General features: G+C 40.5%; 1 protein-coding gene across 1 annotated transcript; it reads right to left on the minus strand.

The window, feature by feature from the left end:
• Window positions 1-11416: 11416 nt before the first annotated feature.
• On the minus strand, window positions 11417-15158 carry LOC147613446 (auxin transporter-like protein 2). The gene is made up of 8 exons (XM_086781383.1): window positions 14503-15158; window positions 14136-14321; window positions 13907-14019; window positions 13487-13670; window positions 13314-13411; window positions 12974-13181; window positions 12603-12860; window positions 11417-11820 (listed from the first exon to the last, which is right to left on the minus strand). Exons 1-8 carry the CDS (start codon window positions 14680-14682, stop codon window positions 11608-11610), a joined length of 1440 nt encoding a protein of 479 aa, XP_086637509.1. The 5' UTR covers window positions 14683-15158; the 3' UTR covers window positions 11417-11607.
• Between the last annotated feature and the right edge of the window lie 1998 nt (window positions 15159-17156).

The raw sequence follows: 17156 nt of genomic DNA on the forward strand, positions 1-17156 counted from the left end.
TCTCTCTCTCTCTCTCTCTCTCTCTCTCTCTCTCTCTCTCTCTCTCTCTCTCCGCTATAGATATATACACAATATACTCTTTACATAATATATATATATATATATATATATATACATACATATGTATGTATGTATGTATGTATGTATGTATGTATATATTTACATATATTTGCACACACACACACACACACACACATACATACATACATCTATATCATATTATATTATATAGAGTGTATAATAAATATATATCTATCTAGGAGAGAGAGAGAGAGAGAGAGAGAGAGAGAGAGAGAGAGAGAGAGAGGGAGGGAGAGGGAGAGGGAGAATATTGCAATACACACACACACACACACACACACACATATAAATACATGTATATATTGGAAGAGAGAGAATATATATATATATATATATATATAATTACTTAAAAATTTAACATTTATCATAATAAAACACACACACATACACAAACACATTATAATATATATATATATATTGTATAATTATATACACATTATACTCTTTATATAATATAATATAATATATGTATGTATATTATACACACACACACACATATGAATGTGTGTGTGCAGGCATGTGAATTTTTTTATGTGAGCATTTTTGTGTATGTGTGTGTACGTGCGTGCACATGCATATGTGTGAGTGTGTGCATGTACACATGCAAATGTGTTTGCGCATGTGCATCTATGAATACATGTGTGCCTATTGATGTGTGTGCACATGTATATGCGAATATATATGTGTGTGCGGGCATGTGATTTTTTTTATGTGAGCATTTTTGTGTATGTGTATGCACGTGCACACACATATATGTGTGAGAGTGTGTGCATGTGCACGTGCAATTGTGTGTGTGCATGTCTAGCTATGTATACATGTGTGCCTATCGATGGTGTGCACATGTATTTGTGTATGTCAGTTAGTGTGTACGTGTATATATATGTAAGTTTATATGCATGTATGTATATGTGCGAGGTTGAGTAAGTGTGTGCGTGTAAGTGTGCATATTTGTCTATGTGCATGTGTGTGCGAGTGTGTGTGTGTGTGTGTGTGCATGTGTGTGTGGTGCGTTGTGTGCATGTGTTTATGTTGGCATACATATAGATATATTTATATAAACATATATACATACCTATAAATATATATAGAAATATGTGTGTGTGTGTGTGTGTGTGTGTGTGTGTGTGTGTGACCACTTATATATGAGAAACTCATTCAATGAGCAAAAGACTTGATGTTGACAACTAATTGTGAGCCCCAATGCATCTAGGCTTGTGGAAAAGAACGTTCCTTTTAAAACGTTCAAAACTGTGAAACTCTCATATATATATATATATATATATATATATATATATATATATATATATATATGAGACTCATTCAATGAGCAAATGACTCATTAAAAAAATCTCCTTTCTCCTTTATGTGAAGGGCTCTCCTCCTCTTGCTAAGTGGTGCTCTCCTTTGCTTGCCACATGGCAGATTACAAACAATTGATATATAGATGTTCTTGATGCCCATGTTTTTTGTTTCCAAAATAGCCTGCACCACGTCGACTTTTGGATAATGATTACTTCTACCTATGTCTGTGTAGAAGGCTTGTTTCTGCATATTTCTAGTAGAAGATAATTTATCCTCAATCACCTCCTCGCTCAATGATAAGAAGGGCTATAAGATCCTCCAAATTTGGAAAGTATTTTTGAGTTTGAATTGATTTCTATAGAACTGACCATACTCTTTGCCAAGCTCATTTAATGTGACTGACACTAAGTCATCGTTATGGCATCTACAAGCCTTTTAACTTTGAATAAGTAATCACTGATACTCATCTTATTCCTCTGCACATTATGTAGCTCTTGCTTTAATTGCATCTTCCTTGCCTTGGTACTTGTGCTATATAACTTCACCAAGGTATCCCATGCATCTTTAAGTGTCGATGCATCACGTATATGACCTATCATAGAATCTGACACACCAACAAATAGCCAGTACATCACTACTGCCTTTTTTTCATCCAATCCAAAATCCGGATTGCTGCCTATCTCATATCATCGATCCCACTCTTAGATCGTTCCTATTTTGGATTGTTATAATTTCAAGGCCGTTTCAAATTTTAGATCATCTCTGATGTGATCTAGATCATTGATCTAAAAATCTTAGATTTGGATCATCGATTTGACTAAACTTCTAAAAATTAGAGAAACCATAGGATTTTTAAAAACAAAGGGAACCTCAACAATCAGGTGCTTATGCATTTGCGGTTAGGCCAAGTCATTGCCTAGTTCTATTCTAACTTGAACTTCGAACACAAAATGACGTCACATATTTTGTCACTAGGGAGTGGTACTAGACCACGTTTGGAGTTAACGTCCCTCATTGCGCCAAACACTAGCTTGGAAGCAGACTAAGAGTACTTGACAATAGAAGAGAGTAGATCAATACTGTGGAGATTCACCCTATAGAGCTTTAAGAATGGAGTCTAATGAGCATAAGGTATTCATGAGTGAAACATCAAGAAGGGCTAAAAGGTCTCAAGTAGGTCACAGAACTAGAGAGACACAAGTGATAGTGAGAATGTGGGTAAATGAGCACAAGCTCGATTAGTTGGTGAAACATATATGCTATATATCTACATTGACCATAACGGGAGCAGTGGTCACTTCTTGCATTGCCAGGTCATGAACCAGAGATCCTTAACAACTCATCATTGCAATGCATAATGGACATGAATTCTACTTGTGATACAAAAGGAAGCATGTAGATATCTCGACATAAACTTCTCCAGTATGAGGTTGTTTAGTGCACCAACTAGAGTATAAGAACCTCATAGAGTCCATGAAACTTTAAGAGCTTACACACAGCATGTTGAGGCTCAACCTCCAAATGTAGGGAATAGATTCTTTCTAAGGAGAGTTCGAGCCAATCAAGATGACTTAGGCATGTATGAGGATGCCATTGGTAACTGTTATATGTACATTATGTGTGCTATGTTATATACACATTATGTGTGCATATACTAGGAGGCTAACCCACATTAGGCTTGTGAGCATGGGAGCATGGGAACAAGCTCTAGTGGAGCATGGGTTAGGACTAACCTTAAGGTTTAAGGTTAGGGTCAGGCATCCAAGGGTCACACATGAGGAATGGAAAGTCAAGAGTCACTTGAGGGCCCTCCTATATAATAGGGACATGGGGCACACTCAAGGGGGGCTTGGAGCTTGGAGGCTTGGAGGCTTATGCTATGGTTTGTGGTGTAGAGGTCCATATCTTCTCACCTACCATTCCACACTATAGCTACATGCTATTGGATTGTGTTATACCTCTTGATGGTATGGGACATCAAGGTAGAGGTATGATGTATTTCATTCATTATTCATGTGTGCATCCCTTGGGCTCGGGAGTGGTTGGGTGGTTGAGTTTATGCCTGATTTATGCATGTTTATGCATAACAATTATCTAGAGAGATCTTAGGGTTTTAACAGTGGTATCAGAGCAATCTCTATTTAATTGTTGTTGGTTTTTTTTAGTAAATTTTAATATTTACTAATAAAATGTTATTTTGTTGATTTGTGTTGATGAAATGCACATGGATCATCGTTATGGTGATTGGAACGTGTGGTACTTCAATTCAATGGACGAATCGACGTTGCGGGGGAATACCGTGAGTTAATGCTCGTCGGCATTTTCACTTGTTGAAATCTCTTTCTTTAGAGTTCAAACAAGTTTATCTTGTTGTGTTCGGATAAGGAAATTTGGATTCTTCCTTTGTTGGCATTTCTTTCTCTAGTTCCATACTTTAGGTGATTTACACAATCAACAGGTTTACGGATGGACATATGTGTCTCATCGAGACGTTGATGATTCTCTATGTTGATATGGATAACTCAAGACGTTGATTATTCTATATGCAGATGTGGGTATGTCGGGGCACCGATGAATCCCTGGTTTCTGCTGTTATAATGCCATGTTTTCCTACTTTATTCCGAAAGGTTTACAACGAGGAAGTTACTTTAATTGTGAATTGTTCTGATCATCCGCAGTAGTCTGATGGGCAAACAGAGTGTATGAATCAGATTATAGAGGATATGCTTCGTGCATATGTCTCTAGAAAATCATCATATTGGGAAAAATATCTTCCAATGATGGAATTTGCCTATAACAGTTTTAAATATACGGCTATTGGTTTTAGTCCGTGCATACTTATGTATGGGTATTAACCCAGGGCACCTATTGATGTCGGTCTCTTAAGGACATCGAGCTTGATGCATCGAGGGATTTCTTGCATGATATGTAGGAAATTCTGACCGAAGCTCGGGATTCTATCAGGAGTGCTCATGATAGGGCACGGTTTTATGCTGATAGGGGACGCTCATCTCGGTTTTTTGAACCAGGAGCGTTGATTTATTTTAATGTTCTTAAAGATTCTCAGACTTTGTCAATGGGAAAATGCTCGAATTTATCTCCTAGATATTGTGATCCATTTCGAGTTATATATCGGATTGGCACGGTTGCGTATGAACTAAAACTATCTCCAATTGTTAGAGTTCATCCAGTCTTTCATATCGATAGATCGAAAGGGAAACTGGGAGAGGTGAGGATGACACAGTCACTCCTCAAGAACTCGTTGAAGTCGATGAATTATCCTATGTTCCACATGAACCTGATAAGGTACTTGCATTCAGGGAAAGGAAACTTTGTAGTTGACTAATCCCTGAGGTTAAAATACGGTGGAAAGATAGGGAAATTGAGAATTCGACTTGGGAGTCGGTTGAGATTATTCAGCGCAGTTCTCCTTCTTTTCATTGCAAGAGTGCAATGTTTTGAGAGAGGGGAAGTATGTTATATGTACATTATGTGTGCTATGTTATATACACATTATGTGTGCATATACTAGGAGGCTAACCCACATTAGGCTTGTGAGCATGGGAGCATGGGAACAAGCTCTAGTGGAGCATGGGTTAGGACTAACCTTAAGGTTTAAGGTTAGGGTCAGGCATCCAAGGGTCACACATGAGGAATGGAAAGTCAAGAGTCACTTGAGGGCCCTCCTATATAATAGGGACATGGGGCACACTCAAGGGGGGCTTGGAGCTTGGAGGCTTGGAGGCTTATGCTATGGTCTGTGGTGTAGAGGTCCATATCTTCTCACCTACCATTCCACACTATAGCTACATGCTATTGGATTGTGTTATACCTCTTGATGGTATGGGACATCAAGGTAGAGGTATGATGTATTTCATTCATTATTCATGTGTGCATCCCTTGGGCTCGGGGGTGGTTGGGTGGTTGAGTTTATGCCTGATTTATGCATGTTTATGCATAACAATTATCTAGAGAGATCTTAGGGTTTTAACAGTGGTATCAGGGCAATCTCTATTTAATTGTTGTTGATGTTTTTTAGTAAATTTTAATATTTACTAATAAAATGTTATTTTGTTGATTTGTGTTGATGAAATGCACATGGATCATCGTTATGGTGATTGGAACGTGTGGTACTTCAATTCAATGGACGAATCGACGTTGCGAGGGAATACCGTGAGTTAATGCTCGTCGGCATTTTCACTTGTTGAAATCTCTTTCTTTAGAGTTCAAACAAGTTTATCTTATTGTGTTCGGATAAGGAAATTTGGATTCTTCCTTTGTTGGCATTTCTTTCTCTAGTTCCATACTTTAGGTGATTTACACAATCAACCTAATAGGTTTACGGATGGACATATGTGTCTCATCGAGACGTTGATGATTCTCTATGTTGATATGGATAACTCAAGACGTTGATTATTCTATATGCAGATGTGGGTATGTCGGGGCACCGATGAATCCCTGGTTTCTGCTGTTATAATGCCATGTTTTCCTACTTTATTCCGAAAGGTTTACAACGAGGAAGTTACTTTAATTGTGAATTGTTCTGATCATCCGCAGTAGTCTGATGGGCAAACAGAGTGTATGAATCAGATTATAGAGGATATGCTTCGTGCATGTCTCTAGAAAATCATCATATTGGGAAAAATATCTTCCAATGATGGAATTTGCCTATAACAGTTTTAAATATACGGCTATTGGTTTTAGTCCGTGCATACTTATGTATGGGTATTAACCCAGGGCACCTATTGATGTCGGTCTCTTAAGGACATCGAGCTTGATGCATCGAGGGATTTCTTGCATGATATGTAGGAAATTCTGACCGAAGCTCGGGATTCTATCAGGAGTGCTCATGATAGGGCACGGTTTTATGCTGATAGGGGACGCTCATCTCGGTTTTTTGAACCAGGAGCGTTGATTTATTTTAATGTTCTTAAAGATTCTCAGACTTTGTCAATGGGAAAATGCTCGAATTTATCTCCTAGATATTGTGATCCATTTCGAGTTATATATCGGATTGGCACGGTTGCGTATGAACTAAAACTATCTCCAATTGTTAGAGTTCATCCAGTCTTTCATATCGATAGATCGAAAGGGAAACTGGGAGAGGTGAGGATGACACAGTCACTCCTCAAGAACTCGTTGAAGTCGATGAATTATCCTATGTTCCACATGAACCTGATAAGGTACTTGCATTCAGGGAAAGGAAACTTTGTAGTTGACTAATCCCTGAGGTTAAAATACGGTGGAAAGATAGGGAAATTGAGAATTCGACTTGGGAGTCGGTTGAGATTATTCAGCGCAGTTCTCCTTCTGTTCATTGCAAGAGTGCAATGTTTTGAGAGAGGGGAAGTATGTTATATGTACATTATGTGTGCTATGTTATATACACATTATGTGTGCATATACTAGGAGGCTAACCCACATTAGGCTTGTGAGCATGGGAGCATGGGAACAAGCTCTAGTGGAGCATGGGTTAGGACTAACCTTAAGGTTTAAGGTTAGGGTCAGGCATCCAAGGGTCACACATGAGGAATGGAAAGTTAAGAGTCACTTGAGGGCCCTCCTATATAATAGGGGCATGGGGCACACTCAAGGGGGGCTTGGAGCTTGGAGGCTTGGAGGCTTATGCTATGGTCTGTGGTGTAGAGGTCCATATCTTCTCACCTACCATTCCACACTATAGCTACATGCTATTGGATTGTGTTATACCTCTTGATGGTATGGGACATCAAGGTAGAGGTATGATGTATTTCATTCATTATTCATGTGTGCATCCCTTGGGCGCGGGGGTGGTTGGGTGGTTGAGTTTATGCCTGATTTATGCATGTTTATGCATAACAATTATCTAGAGAGATCTTAGGGTTTTAACAGTAACCTCTACACTATCACCAGGCTCAACCTCCAAATGTAGTGAATAGATTCTTTCTAACGAGAGTTTGAGCCAATCAAGATGACTTAAGCATGTATGAGGATGCCCTTGGTAACCTCTACACTATCACCATTGTGCAAAGGGGGATGGGGATGTGGATGGAACCCACGCGTTTCAAATGTATCCTTAGTGAGTAGATGGGGATGGGGATGTGGATGGAACCCACGCGTTTCAAATGTATCCTTAGTGAGTAGGTGTTATCATTCAACCAATGATCAAACTACATGCTAGATGAGGACGATAACATGTACATCCCAAGGATGGCCAAAGAAGTGAGAGGTATGGAAAGGTTTGGGTAGGAATATGGACCTAGAGCATAGAACTTTAATGCCAAGAGAGGTGAGAACTTGTCCTAAGGAAATTATTTCAAGAAATCTTCCACCCTCTTCCCTCTCTTTCTCTCCCACCCTCTTCCCCCTGTCACTTACCCTTCATAAGGTGAGTCTTTCAAGATTAGCTTCCCTCCACATTAGACCCTATAAGGGAGGAATATCTAGCTTTCATTGGTATGAGAACCATTAGGAAAGAAACTACACCTTTGGAAAGAACCAGATTAAAAACCCCAATCAAACTAGTAGTACCAATCCATTTAAGATGAGAAACTGTAAGAGTTGAGAATTGTGTAGCCTCAAGCATACTAGTAACTCCTGGTGTATCACTATACCCAATGACATATACAGGTTTCGTATCTCTCGAGTGACCAAGAGAATCATCTTTTAGGGCATCAACCTTTATGTGAGACTATCCTATACTCATGTACCTCCCAGAGTTGAACCAAGGCATATGGCTGATGCTCTTAAGTCAATAGCAAAACCATCTACAATAAGATCCTGAGCTCATATAGCCCATGAACTAAGAAGAACTATAGATGCCATTTCTAGCATCTTGAGGTAATGAATAATTCACTAGAGGCAACTTGCATTCATGGAATCAATGCTAGGATAGAGCACGATAGAAACTGAGAAGAAATTCATAATGATTGAGCCTTTAGAGCCCGAAGATGCTTGAGAGTGTTACATGACCACATCTTGAGGGAACGAATAATTCATGAGACGCAACTTACATTCAAGGAATCAATGCTAGGAGAGAAGACGGAAGGGAATGTGTTTGAATGGGTGTGGGTGTCATAACAATAAAAAAGAAACTCATCTAGATGATACCTACCTTCACACATCGGCTCAGATGATGAGTCTATAACCATAGCCAACGTACCTTTGATAAGGCCAAAGCTTAAGGAAGTTACGAGATCCTTGAGAGCAATCCTCTTAGCCCCTATCACTATCACTATGGTTGAATACTTAACAAGGAAACCAAAATCCTAGAAAGAAGTCTATCAATGGATGAGAAATCAATTCAATCCATTAGGGGACATGGACGAGACTGACTAGGAAAACCCATGAAAGATGTACAAAGACGTACCACTCAGTGTAGTGGGTAAATATTTTGAAGGCAATGACATAAATGCCACCATCCCAATCAAATTGGATGACATGACCACAATTGTGATCCTAGATAGAGGAGAAGGAGAGTGAGCATAGACACCAAAGATATGTGGCAAAGATGGGCCCCCTCAAACCTTCAAAAATTATCCTCAAACTAGCTACTACTGATGGAAACAGATACACCTATAAGAATTCTAAAGGAATTCCTTTCCTTTAGAATTCCAAAGGAATTCTTAGAAACACCTATAGGAATTCCAAAGGAGGTAGAAGTAATGTCATGTGACCTAGCCTATGATCATACATTTTTTGTTGTCGAGTTTGGAAGGCCTACAAATTACATGGCCTACAAATTACAAGGCCTATAAATTATGATGTAATTCTTTGGACGTGCATTAAATGATATTCATCTAGGATTGGGGAAGAGATAGCATCTACCTCCTACAAGATGACAATACCATTAAGGAAAACCTAAAGAACCATTCGTACAAAGATGTGACCAGATGCCAATTGACGAATTAAGGTCCACAATCAATAAGAACCTTTTGTTGCCTTGTCTTCGACCGCACCACCCATTCAACCCACCCTATCTCTATCCTAAGTGCTCAATAATACTGTCAAATCTCTCGAGCCACGAAGGCTGTCTAGCTCCCTTGCAGTTGTGGTGGGCACCACCTTACCTCTATCCTAAGTGCTCAATATCAGAATCCCTTGAGCCACAGAGGCCACCTAGGTCCCTTCCTACAACGAGCAAGAACCTTCTGTGGCCTCTTCTTCGACCACACCACCCATTCAACCCACCCTACCTCTATCCTAAGTGCTCAATACAATTGAATCTCTCAAGCCACATAGGCCACCCAACTCCCTTGCAATTGTGGGCACCATTATGTGCAAACCCATTGCCATGCCTTAAATACTCTAATGGACTCCCAAGAAAGGGATGTCAAGTAAATATCAAAGAAAGCAATAAAAAGTGTCAAAGAAAGCACTTGTGCTCAAGAATTGCACCCACATAGGCACACCTTTCGCCCATCACCCATGCTAGTCACTTGCATATTTTACGGACGGGCATCACAATTGTTTTTTACTTCTCGAATCTCACACCACTCTTAAACACATGTACCTCCATGCCTATATCATCTCCTTAGAGCCCAATTCACCACCAATAAAACCTGGCCCTGTCGAATGTATTCGTTAATTAAAGGCCCACCTCTAGGCATCACAGTATAAAATTTGAGCATAATACCATGTTGCCCCAAGACATCCCAGACACTTTGAAGCCTTTGAAGGTAAATCGACAGCAAGGCAAGGGGAAGGGCTCAAAAAACTGCAATGCTTCTAAGAAGAAGAAGAAATCAAAGACAAAGTGTCTCCACTACAAGCTTGGTCATGTGATCAAATCATACAGAGTGAAGGAAGCAGATGAGGAGAAGGGCACTTTGAAGCCTTTGAAGGAGTCCGTGAATAGTGTTGAAGCAAAATTAGAGATGTTTGTAGCAATTGAAGAAATTTTTGCAAAGACATTATATTTCTCAGCACTTGATTGTTCATGGATCATCGATTATGCAGCATCTTAACATATGATTGTCAAAAAGGGTAATATAGCTCTCTCAATAGGCAATTTTTATATATCCTCCCGCTCCATTCTCTGCATTCGCACTTTCTCATCCTATGATGGAAGAATGTAAAAGATCTACTCCATGATGAAGTTGTTCAAAAATCTTCAATCTCGATTCTTATTATCAGAGTTTTCCAACCAAAGTAAGAGACACCTCATCGGACAAGATGTATGCGTTATGCTAATAAGATAAAAAGGTTAGTGGAAAAAAATATATTCATGACTATAAATTCTAGAAACCTTCAGAACTTAACTTGTCACTTTTAGAACTAGATAATGGTGTATAGGTGAATGGATTTTAGTAGAGAGGTAGCCCAAGCAATTCCATGGAAGGAGGTAGAGACAAATGCTTACTCATTGAGAGCTTCATGATGCTTGGCTATGAATCTTCTCACTCCTTGCAAGATCTACTCACACTAGACCTTACAAAGATAATCCAAGTACACAAATTAACCTTTTTTTAATATACAACATACTATGAGAATCTAATTGTGTAAATAAAACTCACAAATCTATTGTACTATCTTCATAAGAACAAAAGTATTCTTCCACAAGAAAGCACAATGTCTTTCGGCCTTGAAACTTTAAAAGAGGAAGTGTACCAACTAGCCACCCACATGAAAGTAGAGCAATATTATATATATAAGTATATACATTTTATTAATTGTATGCTTACAAGAAACCATTGTTATCCAATCGCCATATTACAAACCTTTGAATTAAATTTGCTTAAATGACACAATCCTTACAAATTACAAATTTTGAGATTGCATATACCATTGAGCTCAATTCTTTGATATCATATGCTTAGTGCTAAAGTGCTCAAATCAAAGTTCCAAAATTGGATCTCATAGGCTTAATACCAAAGTACTCAATCAAATTTTCATTTCTAAAATGATATATTCTTTCAAGTTCTTTTGCTCTTGTAATTTTTGGAGTGTTGTTGACTCTCCACTCACATTAACTTGTGGTTTTAACGCTTTTATATATATATATATATATATATAATTCTATGTTTTCAAAAAGAAATCCATTTCTAAAATCATATATATCAACAGTACTCAAATCAAATTTCCATTTTTAAAATTATATGACATAGCATGGAACAAAACACTTTCACTCTCAAGACGCTCATCTGCCTTCGCATTCTAGTTAGAAGGATAATAATATTGAGGGAGGGTGGTGGGGATGGGAAAACTAGAATAGTAATAATTACTATAGAGGGAGGGTGATGATGCCTAAGAGCGTGGTGGGGGGGTTGCAGCTGGGCGGGGGCACTGGTAGCACTTTGCAAACAGCCCAAACGTGTTTATCTGGTGTATGAAGTTGGTGACGCTGGCCCAACCCCCGAACCCCACGCCCACCACCAGAGTCCACACCACCACGAAGCTGTTCAGCAGGTACACCGCAGCCCAACTCGGAAGAAAAAAAGGTGGCTTCTCCACAGCATTCTGCAGACAAGTCATTTTCGCCCTCAAAAAAAAAATTGAATCCCACCACCTAACAGCATACATATTGTTTCTCCATATATGATAACTCAATTATATATGTACATATGCATGCACACGTTCACACGTGGACATGTGCATATACATTCCTTCACATGTGCATGTGCACGTGGGCATGCATATCCATGAGCCTACACTTGAACATGCATGGGAATGGCCTGTATGTGCCTACACATGAACATACATGCCAATGCACATCCATTAGCCTACACTTGAACATGCATGGGAATGGCCTGTAGTGCCTACACATGGACATACATGCCAATGCACATCCATGAGCCTACACTTGAACATGCATGGGAATGGCCTGTATGTGCCTACACGTGGACATACATGCCAATGCACATCCATGAGCCTACACTTGAACATGCATAGGAATGGCCTGTATGTGCATGACTGTATATGCCTACACATGAACGACTGTATGTGTGCCTACACATGAACATACATGCCAATGCACATAACTCAAAAGTGTAATCTGTGTGTGTGAATGCGGTTTTGTGCTGCCTTCTCCTGACCAAATCCAATAAGGAAAAAGGAGTGCAAACATCAAATTCATGTGATTTAAGTAGTAAATATTCATGCACTCACTCCATCATCCACATTGTAGAATATGTGCCGTGACATCCATACAAGTGCCATAGAAATGCAGTGCAGGATTGTTAATGAAACAATGCACAGTGATATTCGACACACAAACAGTAAAAACATTCCAAAAGCTTTACCTCTCTGGCAAAAGCAGTTCTGTAGGTCATCATGTGAGCTCCTGCTGGTATGATGTACACAGTAAAAGTGACTAGTAAAGCACCAACTGTAGAGTTGATAGGCCCAAAGAAAGGGAAGATAATAGCCAGAAACCAAATGGGTAGAACCACAGGTATCCGGACCAAGGCTCGGAGAAGTATGCTACTGGTTGTATGAAATCCAATAACCTTCTCCCACACAAAATATAATGGGGTGCAAGCAAAGCCAAATGTGATGAACTATCACATTGCAGCAAAAGCAATCAGCTGTTTGTCAGACATCTATATACTTCTACAATGTTACATTCATGTATTAGCAAGACAGCTTTTCTCATGCATTAAATAGATCTTACTTGGTGGATCAACATCAGGACGACAGCAAAATCACGGGCCCCGGACCTGGGGAGTAGTGAAAAAGCATTGGAGTGGTCCAATAGCTGGTCTCCAAATGCCCAATACACGGATATAGCCGAGGGCAAGGTCAGTGTCAAGACATAAAGGGTTGCAAAGAGATAAATACTCTTGAATTTCCTTGGTTTCCACATAGCATGCATTATTTCCCTGAGCAGAATACCATAATAAGTAAACATCACTTACTCCGTGGTGTCAACATAGCATGAGCATAAATCCGCATGCCTCTTGACATAATACCCAAAAATTTGTAAGACCTTGGTTCAGCAGTGGACTACTTACACGGTAATCGCGTGTCCACCAAAAGTATAAAGGATATTCGTGGCCCCGGTAAAGTATAGAACCAGCTTGTTGGGAGCTGAATGTGTCACACCTGCAACCTGAAGCACAAAGATTAGTTCCCACAAATTTTCGTCCACTGTTAGGGAGAGAAAAAGTGCTGAAGTGATGATTACCTGCCCGTGTACAAGTGCAGCAATGGTAAGATACCATGCAGTATATGTGGTCATGCCAAGCCCCAAGAACGACCACACACGGTAGTTGTGGTATGAAGGGATCAGCACAGTCAGCGCACAGCATGCACCAAAAATGTAGGTCCAAGTCCGCTTGTACAAATGGTCATTGATGTAGTATATGGTGCTGAAAATCCAAAATCATGCGGAGCAATAAGGCAACCCCATATGCCATCAATTTTCAATACCCAAACACTTGCTCTTAGGCTGGATACACATAAATCCCTGACCATGCAACATGCAGGAGCCCATTGCTTGTCAAGACTCATCAGGGGTGTGCTTTGCTCTTATACGTGTAGCCAGCCCTATGTCGGAAAGGAAAGGTCTGATTAAGAGACAAGCTAAGCAAAGAGTGAGGCTCACCTGCCACACGCAATGAGCTGGATAACTGAGCCAAAGAGTAGGAATGTGCAGTTAAAAGCCAGCCCAACAGCTTTCCAATAGGGCCCCAAAAGGCCATCAAGCACTTCAAACCACTACACAAAATGGCATAAAATTCATCAGCGGCTGTATGCTAAGAAGAAGAGCCCATGGAAAGGCTTCAAGGAACACTCCATAGAGGGCCTCACAGAACACTAAGAATACGGCTCACCTGTATGACATGGTTTTTGAAGCTAACATTCTCTTTCTCTTTTCGCAACCTATACTCTACATACAAGCAGCTGATTAGATATGCTGTCCAGCTTCCCACGAGGCCATAGAAGATTTGAAAGAGTACTCCAGACACCATGCCCAGCTGAGAGAAGGAGTATGGCAAAGTAAGAAGAACTTGGGCCACCTGCATATATTAAAAAACTCAGTTAGATTGATATCTAATTCTGTTCGTACCCAAAACACCATTATAGTAGCAAGTGATGTACCAGCCATGTATTTACACACTAAACATTGCATTAAGGACGAGATTCAGTGCTGAATAGCACTTAATTGTTTTAAAGGGTGGTTAACAGGCAGCCCCTGACCTGATTAGAGGCACAACTGAACCAAGCGTCATAGACAGAGCCGCCGTGCCAGAAGAGTTTCTTTATTTGCCCCTTGCAGGAGGTGTCATTGAGACCGTCCTGCACTTTGCGATCAAGCTCCATTTCTGTGTAATTGCCCACGATGGTTTGTTTCCCATCCTCCTCTGCCTGAGCTACCATGGTCTCCAGCTTGGAAGAAGGGTTAGACCAGCAAGCACTTGACAGATCTAATAAAACGAATCCTTCTCGCTAACTGGGGCCAACGGGGACGAACCAAGATTCAGAGAGACAGGTGGGCTGGAGGGAGGGTAGAGTGAGCATACAGGTGCTCATAAATGCTTGCAAGGGCGGGAGGGTAGCAGAGAGCAGAAAGTCAAGAATGAGCCTAGATGTGTCAGGGGGGTGGGGGGCGAGAGAGAATGCAGAATGCCGCAGCCTGTTATGCAGGAAGAGAGATAAAGGTATAGAAAGAGTGATAGAGTGAGAGGATTCAAGTCTCAACTCTGTCGCAGCCAGCTGCAGGAGGTAGAAGGGGAGGTGGTGACTATGGAGTAGAAGTGTGTGCGTGTATGTAATTGAGCTGTGTGTACATCGTTGTATTGTACAGCAAACTAGCTGTGAGTGACAGAGAGAGATCACCTGCACTTCCGCTCTCTACAACTAAATAAAGCGGCAGATGGGGAGAGTGAGGAAAGTACGTCGGGTCCCAGAAGAGAAGCGCCCACTTTGAGCGAAAGAGAGAGAGCGCATGAACGGCCGCCAAAGAGAGAGAGAGAGAGAGCCAGAGAGGGGAAGAAGAGAGCGGAAAATTAATCATATATTATGTTAAGCGCGTATGTGTGTGTGAGAGAAAGAGTATAATAAAAGAGTAGGACGAAGAGAGACACACACGGGATTTTTTTATTTTTTATTTTTGCCAAGGATGGGTATCTTGATATTTTTTTAAATGCAAGGAGATTTATATTACAGGTATCAAAAAGATACATCACCTAGAGGTAACTCGAGGATCTATGTTAGGGACCTCCTAGCCCAGGCCTGCAAGCTAACCATGGATAATGGAAGTGAAAAAAGGTCTGGGGGCAGCTAAGCTTCTTTACAAGAAGTTAAAGAAGATTAAGGTATCTTGATTTTTGACAGGCATAGCAAGTTTTTTTGGATTTGGTGTACTTTTGATGGGGTTTTTAATATTTGCAAAGTATTTTTACTACCAAAATGCTAAAAAAATAAGCATGACACACGTCAAAAATCATGTTCATGGCCGAGGCTCTCCACTTGAAAGCCAATAGGCTACACCAACTCACTCAAACTCTTGTTCATTCATCTGATTGATGGAGGTCAATAGGTCCCTCAACGGTTTCTTGCACAATATTAATTAATTAACAAAGGCAAGGAGATGTGCGACCTTAGAAGCGCTAAGGATAGAAACCTTACGGTCGAAGAAGGTAAAAAATGGTTTTCCTTAAGGTTCAGCGAGAACTTTCTCAAAGGAAGGAAAAAACCTGAGATTTCTAGAGCCATCGAAGGTGCGCCAACTTTCTCCAGCTCTATAAGAGCACGAAGGCCACATGCTAATGCATTGGTTGGGGGGGGGGAGCGAGGGAAGGAAAACGAAGAGATGGGAGGGGAAAGAAGGCGTATGGCTGGGGGGGAGGGAGGGAGGTGAGGTTGGGGGAGGGGGAGGGAGGAGGAGGGAGGGGAGGTTGGGGGGGGGAGAGAGGGAGAGAGAGAGAGAGAGATAGCACTTGAGAGGTTGGGGGAGGAGGTGGGAGGGGAGGTTGGGAGGGAGGGGAGGTTGGGGGAGAGAGAGAGAGAGAGAGAGAGAGAGAGAGAGATAGCACTTGAGAGGTCTGAAAGACACCAAGAGATAGTGCGTTGGTCTAGAGCAAGAAAGAAGAGATAGGATGACGAGAGGGGAGAGAAGCTGCATACATGATACTTAATTGAAAACTTTTATTTAAGGTTTAATTAAGAACCTTATCACCTAAAGTTAAACATTAGGCAAAATTTGGACTCAAAACAGCCCTCTAAGAAATGCCATGTCAACTTTTTCTTTAAAAATGGACTAATAGGAAAAATTTTGCAAATCAAATCAATAGGGGCCTACAACGAGTGGAAAAAGAAATTCCATTAATTAATTGAGCGTGATTAAGATTTGTGTTAGTAAGGTTTGACCTTAGGATAAAAGAACTTACGTAATATTATTTTTTATTTATTAATTATTGCATTTTTATTTCCAACGGTTGCAACTGTAATGCGCGATCTTCCTCTTCCCGACTGTATTGCGAAATGCATATCCGTCTCCTCCTCCCTACTGAGCACAGAACGCCACATCACCAACCAAAGCACTTATTCCATTGACGGAGATATCTAGACAGATCCTTCTGGCACTTCTTCATATCTACCAACTGGCACAATTGCTGGCTTCCTAGCATACGTTCTTCACAGCAAGTTGGCGCTCTCCAACTTACTACGTTCCCCTTGGCTTCTGGTATGTGGGCAATGTGTTGGCTACTTTGATTTGGGAAGTGTCAAAATTCGTTGGAGATTGTAGGGGAATTTACTCTTCGAGATCTTTCCAATGATATATTCGTTGGAGATTGTAGGGGAATTTACTCTTCGAGATCTTTCCAATGATATATGGAATGGCATTGTTA

Source organism: Cibotium barometz, chromosome 43 (genome assembly GCF_041138505.1).
Source record: "Cibotium barometz isolate CiBa-2024 chromosome 43, ASM4113850v1, whole genome shotgun sequence".
In the NCBI taxonomy this organism is placed as follows: domain Eukaryota; kingdom Viridiplantae; phylum Streptophyta; class Polypodiopsida; order Cyatheales; family Cibotiaceae; genus Cibotium; species Cibotium barometz.